We start from the raw sequence: 12,756 nt of genomic DNA on the forward strand, positions 1-12,756 counted from the left end.
CTCTTTCTAAAAAAATTAATAAAATGCACCTCTGTCCATGGGCAAGGAAAATGCTTGAAAAAACTACCTTCTCTAGCCTGTCTTTCTTGGTTAAAGAAATCTTTGGATAGGAAACTTTTGGATTGTGGGACTCTGTTCATATTCAGTGGCTGAGACATTCATGCTCAGTTGTTCCTCAACTTCAAGAAAAGCTTGTACCAACAACCCAGAAATGTACATATCAACCAAAAACAAACATAGAAATTACAAGCTATACAAGCTAATTTAACAATTATCTAACAGACTACTTTATTCTTATATATATCTTTGTGGTTGAATGCTTAAACTTTTCCTACACATTGGCTTGTTTTGTAGTTCTCTCACTAAACCATGCTTCAGGAGAAGTTTTGAAGCTTCTTGGAATGGAGAAATTCTGATCTCGGTCTTGGTTGTGCATGTTTGGTAGAGAATCCTGATTCTGTTGTATGTTTCTAGATTCACTGAATTCAACAATTATCTGTATGGTAGGTAATTTGGATTCTGTTTCTGAAAACTGTTTTCCAATTTTGTGATTCACACGGTTCAAATTCTAAAAACAACATTTTTATATTTTCATTGTATCTAGATTTTGAATTTTGAAGTGCATAATTATATTAAATAAAGATAAAAACACTTACAACTCTAGTATATGCTATGTTATAAATTCAATTCATTTTTCAAAAAGTAAAATATATATTATACAATATATTATAAATTATATAATATTACAAAATAATAATTACACAAAAAAATTAACATAAAACATGTTCATGTAAACCCTAAATCCTAATTTCTCTACTTGTGTATGTTCCCTACTGAGACCAGTATGGTGAGTAGGTTAAGGTAAGAAGTAATGGGTAATTGTAGGGAAAAGGGTGAAAAGTTAGAAGAAAATTTTGAGTTTGAAAGCTTGAAAAAATTGGCTAAGTGTAACCTATGCATTGGAAGCCAAAGTGTGGCCGAGAGAAAAGCTATGCGTGGACAAGGCATGCGGCAGCCAAGTTTTGAGAGGTTAGCATACAAGCGACAGCTTCAGGTGTGCGCGAGCGTGGGTGCTGGGCATTGGAGTTGCATGTGCTAGACGATCGTGTAGCAACAAGCAACGCTAAGCGATGCGTTAGATGATCGTGTAGCTATGGGCGGTGCTAAGCAATGCCATAAATGATCGTATAGCTATGTGCGATGCTAGACGATGGCACTACACGATGGGCGTGATGCATTAGACGATGTGCATGATGCGTTAGATGATAGGCATCGACGCTACACGATGAGCGTCAGCGAGAGCTACACGATGAGTGGCAACGAGAGTTGTGCGATAGGCTGTGTACTACACGATGAGCGAGAGCGAGATCGTTGGGTGATGAGCATCAGTGAGAGATCACTGAACGATGAGCTGCACGATGGGGCGGTGAGCTAAATGATTGTAGCATGNGAGTAAGTAGATAAATTGCTCCCTTAAGAGCTGATTCTGGGGCTTGAACAATGTGGCACCACACCTTCTATTGGCCCGAGAAGGGTTTACTCATAGTAGAACTATGATGTATTCTTCATTAGAGGAATCAGTCGTACTTAAGGAGTTAGATGTAATTACAGGGGCAATATGGTAAATTGGCCTGGCTGTACTTACGAGCAATTTGTGAAGGGTCATTGTATTATTGATTGGTTATATCCAATGGACATAGAAATATATCTGTAGCGCGAAGAGTGCAACTGTCGATCTTTAGTGGAGTGCCCAGTAGTTAACGGACGATGAATATCGTAATTAAAGAGTTTAGTCAGTTATTCACATACCGTTGGAGCTTGATGCTATGGGTTCATAAGATCCCCTTGGTAGATCAATGGATTCATGTTGAGAATCAGTTTTTGGGTTAGTTTGAAGTGTTCAAATAAACAAGAGGGAATTTGATTATATATGATATATTTAAAATGATTCAATTATATGTGATATAATTGATTTCGTGTATTAGATACATTAATTGGAAGAATTAATGTTAAACGTCATAAAGGAGAAAAAGAACTATGGTTTATGTATTGCATGAGATGTGATATTAAAACTATAGGTTATGAATATATTATTTATTTATAACTAAATCAATTATGGGATAAATGGTTTCGATTTGTTCTCCTAATAACCAATTTGATGGGATGTTGTGATTAGTAATGGTAACTGATGGATAAAAAAAATCGGTTTCATTTTTTCAGGAGCGATTGATAATCGAACACGCATTAACCAAAAGCTATACGATAGCTCGAGAGAGTAAACGATCGTGCATTGAGCTTTTCTATACGATAGTCGCTCACTTCTAAACAATCGAGTACCTAAAACTACACGATAGTCTTCTATCTTCTCCCACTTACTCGATAGTCTATACGATCGTTCACTTCCTCATTCCCTCTACCAAATCCATAAAGAGCCCATAACTTCTGGATTCTCACATCGAGAATACCAAGGTAGCCTCGTGGTGGTGTCTACTTGCTGTTTGAGGGGCAAGTGTTACTCATTTCTGTTCGAGGATATTGTTGTATTGTTGAGCATTCATGCTGATTGAACATTTTGTTTGATTGAGGGATATGAGAAGAAAAGTTCTTCAAGGGTATGTTCACTCGATCTTTTGTAATTTTCTTTGGAATCATGATGTAATTTCAAGTATATGCATAACTGTTTCTGTGAGATTATAAATGTGTATGTTCTACCACAATGGGGTTTGGAACGATCTTACTTCCGCTCACTAGTTCTTTGTTCAGAGTTCCTTCAATTGGAAATTAGTTTAATCTTTTTAATCAATTTAATAGGATTAAATTTATTTTAATAGAAGATTAAATTTGTAGCAAATGTATCTATAAGGGGTCTCTTGTGTAAGGCTAGTTTTGTCTAGGTTGGGATATTTAAGTAGACGGAAACGAAACACCCCTACCTAGGAACTTACTTGGAAAGGTGATAACCTAGTGCTGTGGAAAATTCTAAAGAATCTAGAAGTCATAGAAGAGGCAAACACATAGCAGAAATATCACTTAATTCGGGAGATTGTGCGTCGAGGTGATGTGATTGTCATGAAGATTTCTTTGGAGCACAACGTTGATGTTCTGTTTGGAAGGCTCTCACGGCTAAAGTGTTTGAGGGTCATCTAGAAAGTCTGGGTTCACGGGACATGGGCATATTGTATAGATAAGTGGGAGATGTTATTATGGTATAACGTATGCCCTAATTTATTATTTTTTGTACTTTATTTGTATTGTATATTTAGCTCCCTAAGCTTTAGGACAAATTGGAGATTGTTGGGATTGGTGTCCTAAATCTCTCTTGTACTCTCGTAGTTTATAAACATTGTATAAACAAATTGTTATTAATAAAATAATTGTTATTTTATGAGCATACACTTAATCCAATAAACAAAGATCCTAGGTTATTTTATGTAATTTAAATATGTATATAGAGACATACAAGTGGATCATGTTTAAATGATAACCTAAACGGTCTATAGTAAATGGATAAGGTCAGGTACATTATCCTGGTGACACTACATATACGACCTGTTTTGTAGGTACTACAAGTCTTGTAAAGTGCTACAAATGATCTAATCCTGATCATTCATGTGGAGACATGTGAGTGGGGTTATCCTATACAAAGCGTTTGTATAAGACCATAACCACGAAATGAATAGTCTCATTATGTAACGTCGTTAATAGTAGAGACTTATATTTTACCAGGAAGACTATAGGTGACATGACCTGTATCTTGAATGAGTTGTAAACTCCTGCCTATAAAGGCAATCCTTTGATTTGTTTGGGTGAGAGTAGCCAAACTGCTAACTCAATATGCCTAACATTTTGGGCATTTGTCTGATTAGGGAGCTGGGAACACAGCTACACAAGACGGAATTCACCCAATCCCTGATCTCGAGGTAATTATATCATAAATTGCTCCTTTAAGGGCTAATTCTGAGGCTTGAATAATGTGGTCATACCCTCTCTTGGCCCGAGAAGGACTTGGTCATAGTTGGACTATGACTTATTGTTCATTAGAAGGATTAGTGGTACTTAAAGAGTTAGATGTAACTACAGGGGCAAAACAGTAATTTTGGTCTAGATGTACTTACAAGTAATTTGTGAAGGGTTACTACATTGTTGACTGGTTATATCCAATAGACATAGATATATATCTGTAGTGCGGGTCTCAACATAGTTATTGAAAGTTCAAGAGGTAACTCACTCTCTTTAACAAAGTCGTTGACTCATTACACTATGCATCAATTCAAATCGTCAATATATTAATGTTTAAGTATGGTCTTCTAACTTTGCTCAGAAAATGGGTTTTATAAAATGTCTTATTGTTTTATTTGCTATACTAGTCATTCGTGGGGGATAGTTGGAAATGACTAACATAGCAACAAAGAAAAAAAAACAAAAAAAACTTTGAAATTAATTCCAAGAATTAATTGTTTGTGACTAATTCCAATAATTAATCTCAATTAATTCTAAAAAAGTTTCTACACTTTTAATTCTTCAATTATTTTTCTTTAAATATTGCTCTTATCTTTTTGGAAGAGACATAGAATTTGTTTCTTTCTTCTTCCTCCAAGTTTTCTCTCTAGATCTCTATTTTCTGAGCATATTTTTCATTGATTCCATTCCTTTCTCCGATGAGTGCATGCTTGAGTTAGGAGTTCTGTTAACCTCACTGAGCAACTGAAATAGCGACATAGAACCGAGGTTGGGCCGAATTTTACTTTCAAGGTAGTGATTTTTCCACGGCACAACAATGATCGACATTGGACACTAACAGTTATCTCGTCATTCATCATTTTTCCTAATAGATTTTCTAAATTATTTTCCATTAAATATGTGCTCTTTGGAACTCAAAGTGCATGTTATATGTTTCTTACTTGAATTCATTGAATTTAAATTTACTAGTGTGTGCTTTCTTATTTGCTATATTTCTTGTGCATATTGTTTTGCTTGGAGGGGTCTAAAAACTATGCCTCGTTTTGGGGATGTTTGAGGTAACGAACGGGTTACGTACAACTTATATTTTAAACTCAAAACGCTCTAACATGAAAAATGATGTCAAAAAAATTGTAATATGTAAGTTTGTTTAATATATAGTCTTACTATATTTTAATTTCCTTCTCATTGAGTTTGTTAAAAAGCATGCATTTGATTAGTATGTTTGTCATTTTCAAAATCACTAAAAAAAATGTTTTTAATAATTCAAACATGCACCTTTTTCATTTAAAAACAACAAAAGTGATGTTCACGATTTTAAAATCACTCCCAAAAGTACACAAATACTCGTTTTACTAAGCTAATTTTATTTTCCCTTAAATGAAAATAATACATCAAACAAGTGGAGGAGAACTTCACTACAAGAAATCAAGCCTTTAGCGATAATTTTTCTAGCGAATATCTCATAATCGTCGCATTATTAGCGACGAAGTAGTATGTTCGTCGCTACGGCTGCGACAAAATGATGATAAGTTGCAAGAATGCAATGATTAAAATTAATCACTGTTACCGTTAAGTGATGAAAAATATATCATCAGACCAATACGTTACAAAATGCGATGAAATGTACATTCGACATAGGGTCTTTGCGACGAATTGGACTTTCGTCGCAGGCCCAATTAATTGACCAGGCGTTTTGGCACTTAAGGGGTATGTGATTATAGTAACTTTCGTCGCAGCTTGTGGCGAATTGGGCTTTAGTCGCAGGTCCATGCACAACGATAGCAATGTTCGTCGCAACCTCTGATGAAATAGGATTAGTCGCAAGCCTTCTGTTTTTTCACGCCCTTTCATTCACCCGAGCAAGGGTTTCTATTTCACTTTTTTACCCACATGCATTCAGCCATTGTTCGTCTAAACAAAAGGAATCCATCATTCGCCGTCTGAAACTGGGGAGCACGTTGATCGTTCGTTCCCTGTTCAATTGATATTGGGGAGCTTGTTCATCATTCGTCAAAGAAGCTCTACCTTGGACATTTTTCATCTAAAACTTGGAGGTTTTTCATATGAAACTTGGAGGTTTTTCATCGTTCGTCTGCCATTTGAAACTAAGGAGTTCCTCTGCGGTTCGCTATTCCATGTATAAAAAATGTTGGTATTCATCCACCATTCGCCTTTAATTTCTTCTCTATTTCTTAAATCTAGTCAATGAAGGTGAAAATTTGAAACTCGATTTCTTTATTTAATTCCTATTTTGGGTCTTGTTCTTCAATTTTTCCAGGGAATTTTTACTTGTATTGAGCTGACCTAAATTTAAAAAACCTTATAGCTGTTTGTGATTTTGTTGTTTATGATAATGTTTTGGCAATCTTAAATTTTTTAATAGCATACATGTGAAACTTTTATGGGTCTTGTTTCTTTAATTTTTTTTTTAGAGGAAAAATTGGAGTGAACAGTTAGTTCATCTGGTTTTGTTCATCATATCAATAATGAATGCTATATAATTGTCTCTTTCTAAAAAAATTAATAAAATGCACCTCTGTCCATGGGCAAGGAAAATGCTTGAAAAAACTACCTTCTCTAGCCTGTCTTTCTTGGTTAAAGAAATCTTTGGATAGGAAACTTTTGGATTGTGGGACTCTGTTCATATTCAGTGGCTGAGACATTCATGCTCAGTTGTTCCTCAACTTCAAGAAAAGCTTGTACCAACAACCCAGAAATGTACATATCAACCAAAAACAAACATAGAAATTACAAGCTATACAAGCTAATTTAACAATTATCTAACAGACTACTTTATTCTTATATATATCTTTGTGGTTGAATGCTTAAACTTTTCCTACACATTGGCTTGTTTTGTAGTTCTCTCACTAAACCATGCTTCAGGAGAAGTTTTGAAGCTTCTTGGAATGGAGAAATTCTGATCTCGGTCTTGGTTGTGCATGTTTGGTAGAGAATCCTGATTCTGTTGTATGTTTCTAGATTCACTGAATTCAACAATTATCTGTATGGTAGGTAATTTGGATTCTGTTTCTGAAAACTGTTTTCCAATTTTGTGATTCACACGGTTCAAATTCTAAAAACAACATTTTTATATTTTCATTGTATCTAGATTTTGAATTTTGAAGTGCATAATTATATTAAATAAAGATAAAAACACTTACAACTCTAGTATATGCTATGTTATAAATTCAATTCATTTTTCAAAAAGTAAAATATATATTATACAATATATTATAAATTATATAATATTACAAAATAATAATTACACAAAAAAATTAACATAAAACATGTTCATGTAAACCCTAAATCCTAATTTCTCTACTTGTGTATGTTCCCTACTGAGACCAGTATGGTGAGTAGGTTAAGGTAAGAAGTAATGGGTAATTGTAGGGAAAAGGGTGAAAAGTTAGAAGAAAATTTTGAGTTTGAAAGCTTGAAAAAATTGGCTAAGTGTAACCTATGCATTGGAAGCCAAAGTGTGGCCGAGAGAAAAGCTATGCGTGGACAAGGCATGCGGCAGCCAAGTTTTGAGAGGTTAGCATACAAGCGACAGCTTCAGGTGTGCGCGAGCGTGGGTGCTGGGCATTGGAGTTGCATGTGCTAGACGATCGTGTAGCAACAAGCAACGCTAAGCGATGCGTTAGATGATCGTGTAGCTATGGGCGGTGCTAAGCAATGCCATAAATGATCGTATAGCTATGTGCGATGCTAGACGGTGAGCTAAATGATTGTAGCATGTATTGATCAGTCTTAACCACCAATTATAGGCACCAACTGTCCTAAGCACCGGATTTAACTTCATGAAAGTTGAAAGTGTCGTGCTAAGCTTTAATGGTAAGCGGTGGAAAGCATTATAAAAAGGGGAGGCTGAACTTCAAACGATTAGTTTGATCATTTTCTCCGTGCAAATTGAGAGATCTTGGTATCGTTCGAAAGTTCTGAGAGTCTACTTTTAGAGCTGACACTGCCGGAGGGAGTTTTCATCAAAATAAGGCCGGAGAAGGGAAAAGTGACTAGAGGTTCTGTTCTCGAGTGAATCCGGGCCGTTGATAAATAATTAAGTCTCCAGGACGAACCACAAGAAGTTTGAAGCTAAAATTTTTAGGTACGCTTCATGAGAAAATTTTAAACAAGTTTGCAGAAGGAAATTTCTTGAGATGAGCTCTAGAATTTGAGTTATAAATTTTGAAATTTGAATCTAAAATTTCATGAACAAGCAGGCAGCTACTTAAGTTGAGTAAGCTGGCAGCTCGAAGTAAAACACTCAGACAAACCAAGGGGCTGAGCATTCATATGTGTTGGACCTACTGTGTGAGCTGAGGAAAGCTTGCATTGAAGTCTTGGATGTATAAGCAGCCTTGGTGGACGACCTTGTGTAGCTAAAAGAACACTTGAGAAAAGTGTTGGTTGCATAAGTCGTGATGCGTTTGTGAGGAATGGTTGGAAGCATTGCATCAGCAAAAGTCTCAAAGAAATTCCTATGTGTTAAACCTATAGCAAGGTATGCGTTGAGTGAAAGTCTTCAAGAGGAAGGCTAAACGCAAAGCTCATTTGAGGGTTAGTCTCAAAAGGGAGACCAATGCTAGTAGCTAATATATGATTTTGTGTCCACAGGATTAACACTAGTGTTAGAAGCTTATCGACCCTTGAGGAGTAATCCTAAAAGTTGTGAGTGACTAAGTATTCATAATATTTTTAAAGAAACCATGTTTTAAGAAAGAATATTCTCATGTTAACTAGTTTTACAAAGTAATTTTCAAGCAAACTATAAGTTATCTTTTAAACGCATGCCATGTATGAAAGTTTATTGACAAACTATTTATGTGTGTTTTAATACACAAAGTATGCGTTAGTACCTTTAAAGACATGTTTTCTATGTGTATTGATTTACATGCTTTAAAAAGAAAGTCATAGTATGACTAGTTTTACTTGAAGCTCGATACTGAGGGACATTTGATAAGGTACTCGAGCAACTCGATACTGAGGGACATTTGAGAAGGTATCTGAGCACGAATACCTAAAGTATGACAGTACTTAGTTATAGCCACGTGTACGTAGGTAGTTAAAGTCAGAGATTGAGCAAAAGGGTTCTCTCTTAACTAAGTCAGACATTGAGCAAAAGGGTTCTCTTTTGACTAAGCAATTGACGTTGGGATTTAGCCACAGCAGGGTTATTCTCAACTAAGGAACAGTTTAATATTTTATGATAAAAACAGCTTTACATGTTTTATGCTTGAAAAATGTTTATATTGCAGTATAATGTTACTGTAAAGATTTATATTTCAGTATGATCTCTTTATTGAGACTTATGCATGAGAATTAGCTTTCTTTCTTAAATCATTCACTGGGCTAGCAAGCTTACTCTGTTTTGAAATGTTTTTCTTTCCCCTAGGTAGCGGTCAAATCCTCAGAAGGTTGCTCTGCATCTGCTCTGCCACTCAAAGACGAGTTATTGTAACCAGTCAGCTAGGTGGTTACTATAAATATTGTACACATGTTATAGTTGTTCATGTAGGAACTAAGATTTTGGGTGTCGGGACTTATGAAACTTGTAATGTAATCTCTGTAAATTTTTTGTGTTTAATACTTGATGTTTTTGGCCATAGAGGCAGCCGCTGTGTTTGAGATTGCATATTGGTATCAGATTATTTTCCGTTACAGTTAGTAGGCAGTAAGTGTCAGCAAAAGGGTTGATAACTGCTGCATCATGTCTTTTCCTAGGCTCAGAGGGTAGTCTGTGACGGGGTGTGACAGTTCATAAATAAACACTACAAGAAATATCCCTTTTAATAGCCATTAAGGATAGCCCATTTTAAATAGAGCTATTGAAAAATGAAAAGAAAAAAAAAAAAAAAAAACCAGAAAGCCAAATTTTTTTGGCCTGCCCAAAACAAAACCCATTATTCGGACTAAAAAGGGTCAGGCGCATAAATCACTTCTTCTCTTTTCCTCCCTTTAACAAAATTTATCTAATAGCCCCCATTTCTTCACAGATCTCTTCCTCGTCTCCTTACAAATCACCATAGATTTCTTCACAGACTTCCTTCGATCATTCCAACATCTCTATAGGTGTCGTTACAACATCTCCAGCTTTTCCAAAGTTTTTTTTAGGCGACTGATAAAGGTAGTAATGTAGTATTTATGATCCAAAGATTTGATTTCATTGTTCATACCTATAGCTTGATTTCTTTGGTTTCTTAGCTAGAAACTTGAGTGATTTTCGTTTTAGATTTTCCCCTATTCTTCTTTTGTTGTAGCAAAGGGAGTTTTTTGTTGCCAGTCCTTTATTAATCATCTCCAGTTTTTTGTTCATACCCAATTATGTTCTTTTTCAAACCTAAGTACTCAACCCCATTTTTTACTTTTTCAAACATTATCCCAGATTCTGAAAACCCACCCTCTAATTTTTGGGGAAAAAGTTAGGGTTTCAACATTTTTTATGATGGGGTTTTCTTCTCTTGTGATTTTACCTAGAAAAACCTTCCACCTACCTTCATTTCTCTTTCTCTGTTCAAAAAGGTTGTTGAAATTTCTCTAGCTCCTCATCCTTTCTTTTACTAGCAGATCTTTTTGTTGAGAAGTTTGTCATTATTAAACTTTATTTGTGGCATTTAGTGTAACTTTTGGATTTTGTGACTTTTAATTTTTTATAACCAAAAGTGATTTTTGAGTTATAGGAGTTATGTGAGTTATGAGTATTTGATGACATTTATAGATTTAAACCATTAGCATTCCTATGGTTATGTTTGTAAGCCTATATAAATGCATGCTTAGTTGAATGAAAAATATATCTCTCATTTTTCATATTTGTCCTCTATGTTCTTTTTTTTTTTCTAACATAGTGGTATCAGAGCTACTAGAAAATATTGAGAGAAAAATGGCCAACGGTGGGATAGGTTCACTTCAACTACCAATGCTTACCAAGGTCAACTATGACAATTGGAGCATCAAGATAAAAGCGTTACAAGAGCACAAGACGTGTGGGAGATCGTGGAGAACGGTTTCCAAGAGGCAGAAGCTGGAGTCGATCAAGAGCAAAGAGATGCCTTAAAGGAGACAAGAAAGAAGCACAAGAAGGCCCTTTATATCTTATATCAATCGATGGACGAAGATACGTTTGAGGCCATCGCCAATACGGAGACGTCAAAGGCGGCATGGAACAAGCTCCAATCGACTCATAGAGGAGCCAATCGTGTGAAAAAGGTACGGTTGCAAACCTTATGTGGTGAGTTTGAATCTTTATAAATGAAAGAGATGGAGGTGATAGCAGAATATCACACAAAAGTAATGGTTGTCGTCAACCAATTGAGATGGAATGTTGAAGAAATCACCGATGTTCGTGTCATGGAGAAGGTTCTACAAAGTCTAAATACAAAGTTCGAGATTATCGCCACGATGATCGAGGAGACACAGGATCTCGAGAACATGACAATTGAACTATTTATAGGCTCGTTACAAGCCTATGAGGAGAAAAAGAAAAGGAGGATGGAGCAAACAAAGACCGTTGAACAACTTCTCGAACTCAAAATCAAGGAGGAGAATTGTCGTGGACGTGGAAGAGGTCGTGGTTGTCGAGGCCATGGTGGAAGAGGTGAAGCCAACACCGATATTTCTCAAAACTCGTCTGAATCCTCAAGAGAAAGAGGAGGTCGAGGTCGTGGAAGACGTGGTGGAAGGTCTGGGAGAGATAAATCTCAGGTAAAATGTTATAATTGTAACAAATATGGACATTATGTGAATGAATGTTACTCATCTCAAACAGAGTCGATTGATCGAAAGCATTAGGTCCAATCAACCGCTAGCACATCAAAAGCCCATCAAGGGCAATCCAATTATGCAGAGGAGAATGGAACCTTATTTATGGTTTCAAAGGGAGAAGAAGAGAGTCAAGATAGTATGTGGTATCTTGACACAGGAGCCTCGAATCACATGTGTGGAAAACGCGAGATGTTTATGGAGTTGAACGAGATGGAGAAAGGTAATATTGCCTTTAGAGACAATTATTTGGCCGCCATTAAAGGAATAGGTAAAATTCTCATTCGGTTAAAAAATGGAGAAAATCAATATATCACAAATATTTATTACATTCCCAATGTAAAAAATAATATATTGAGTGTAGGACAATTGTTAGAGAAAGGTTTTGAGGTTCAAATGAAAATCAATTGTTTGTATTTGAGGGATAATCATGAGAGACTTATTGCTAAAGTCTCCATGACCAAAAACTGAATGTTTCCTTTAAATATATGTAATGATATTCCAAAATGCTTGAAGACGTGTTATAAAGATCTCTCTTGGCTATGGCATCTACGGTTCGGGTACCTCCATTTTGGAAGTCTAGAAGATTTGTCGAAGAAGAAGATGGTGCGAGGTTTACCACACATTCACAAGCCAAACAAAGTGTATGAAGGGTGTTTGCTTGGCAAACATCATCGAAGTAGTTTTCTGAAGGAGTCTATGACAAGAGCAAAGAAGACTTTAGAACTCATCCATGTCGATGTGTGTGCAATGATCAAACCAGAGTCTTATGGTAAAAATAAATATTTCCTTCTCTTTATTGATGATTTTTCTAAAAAAAACATGGGTGTACTTTTTGAAGGAAAAATCAGAAGTATTTGAAATCTTCAAGAGATTTAAGGCATGTGTGGAGAATGAAAGCAACCTGACAATCAAGGCCATGAGAACCGATCGAGGTGGTGAATTCACATCAAATGAGTTCAAAAAATTTTGTGATGAAAAAGGCATCCGACGTTCGTTAACAGTCTCAAGGACACTGCAACAAAATGGCGTGGTGGA

At 35.8% G+C, this 12,756-nt stretch overlaps 1 protein-coding gene across 1 annotated transcript; it reads left to right on the plus strand.

The window, feature by feature from the left end:
- The first annotated feature begins 1,210 nt into the window (after positions 1-1,210).
- On the plus strand, positions 1,211-12,189 carry LOC120077242. The gene is made up of 5 exons (XM_039031140.1): positions 1,211-1,426; positions 10,909-11,166; positions 11,218-11,661; positions 11,749-11,989; positions 12,083-12,189. Exons 1-5 carry the CDS (start codon positions 1,211-1,213, stop codon positions 12,187-12,189), a joined length of 1,266 nt encoding a protein of 421 aa, XP_038887068.1.
- The last annotated feature ends 567 nt before the right edge of the window (positions 12,190-12,756 follow it).

Source organism: Benincasa hispida, chromosome 5 (assembly GCF_009727055.1).
Source record: "Benincasa hispida cultivar B227 chromosome 5, ASM972705v1, whole genome shotgun sequence".
Lineage (NCBI taxonomy): Eukaryota > Viridiplantae > Streptophyta > Magnoliopsida > Cucurbitales > Cucurbitaceae > Benincasa > Benincasa hispida.

Coding starts and splice junctions, on each gene's coding strand:
- LOC120077242 (XM_039031140.1), top strand. CDS start 1,211: ATGGCACTACACGATGGGCGTGATGCATTAGACGATGTGCATGATGCG. Junction 11,167..11,217: donor GAGCCAATCGTGTGAAAAAG/GTACGGTTGCAA, acceptor TAAATGAAAGAG/ATGGAGGTGATAGCAGAATA. Junction 11,990..12,082: donor GGCCGCCATTAAAGGAATAG/GTAAAATTCTCA, acceptor TATTGAGTGTAG/GACAATTGTTAGAGAAAGGT.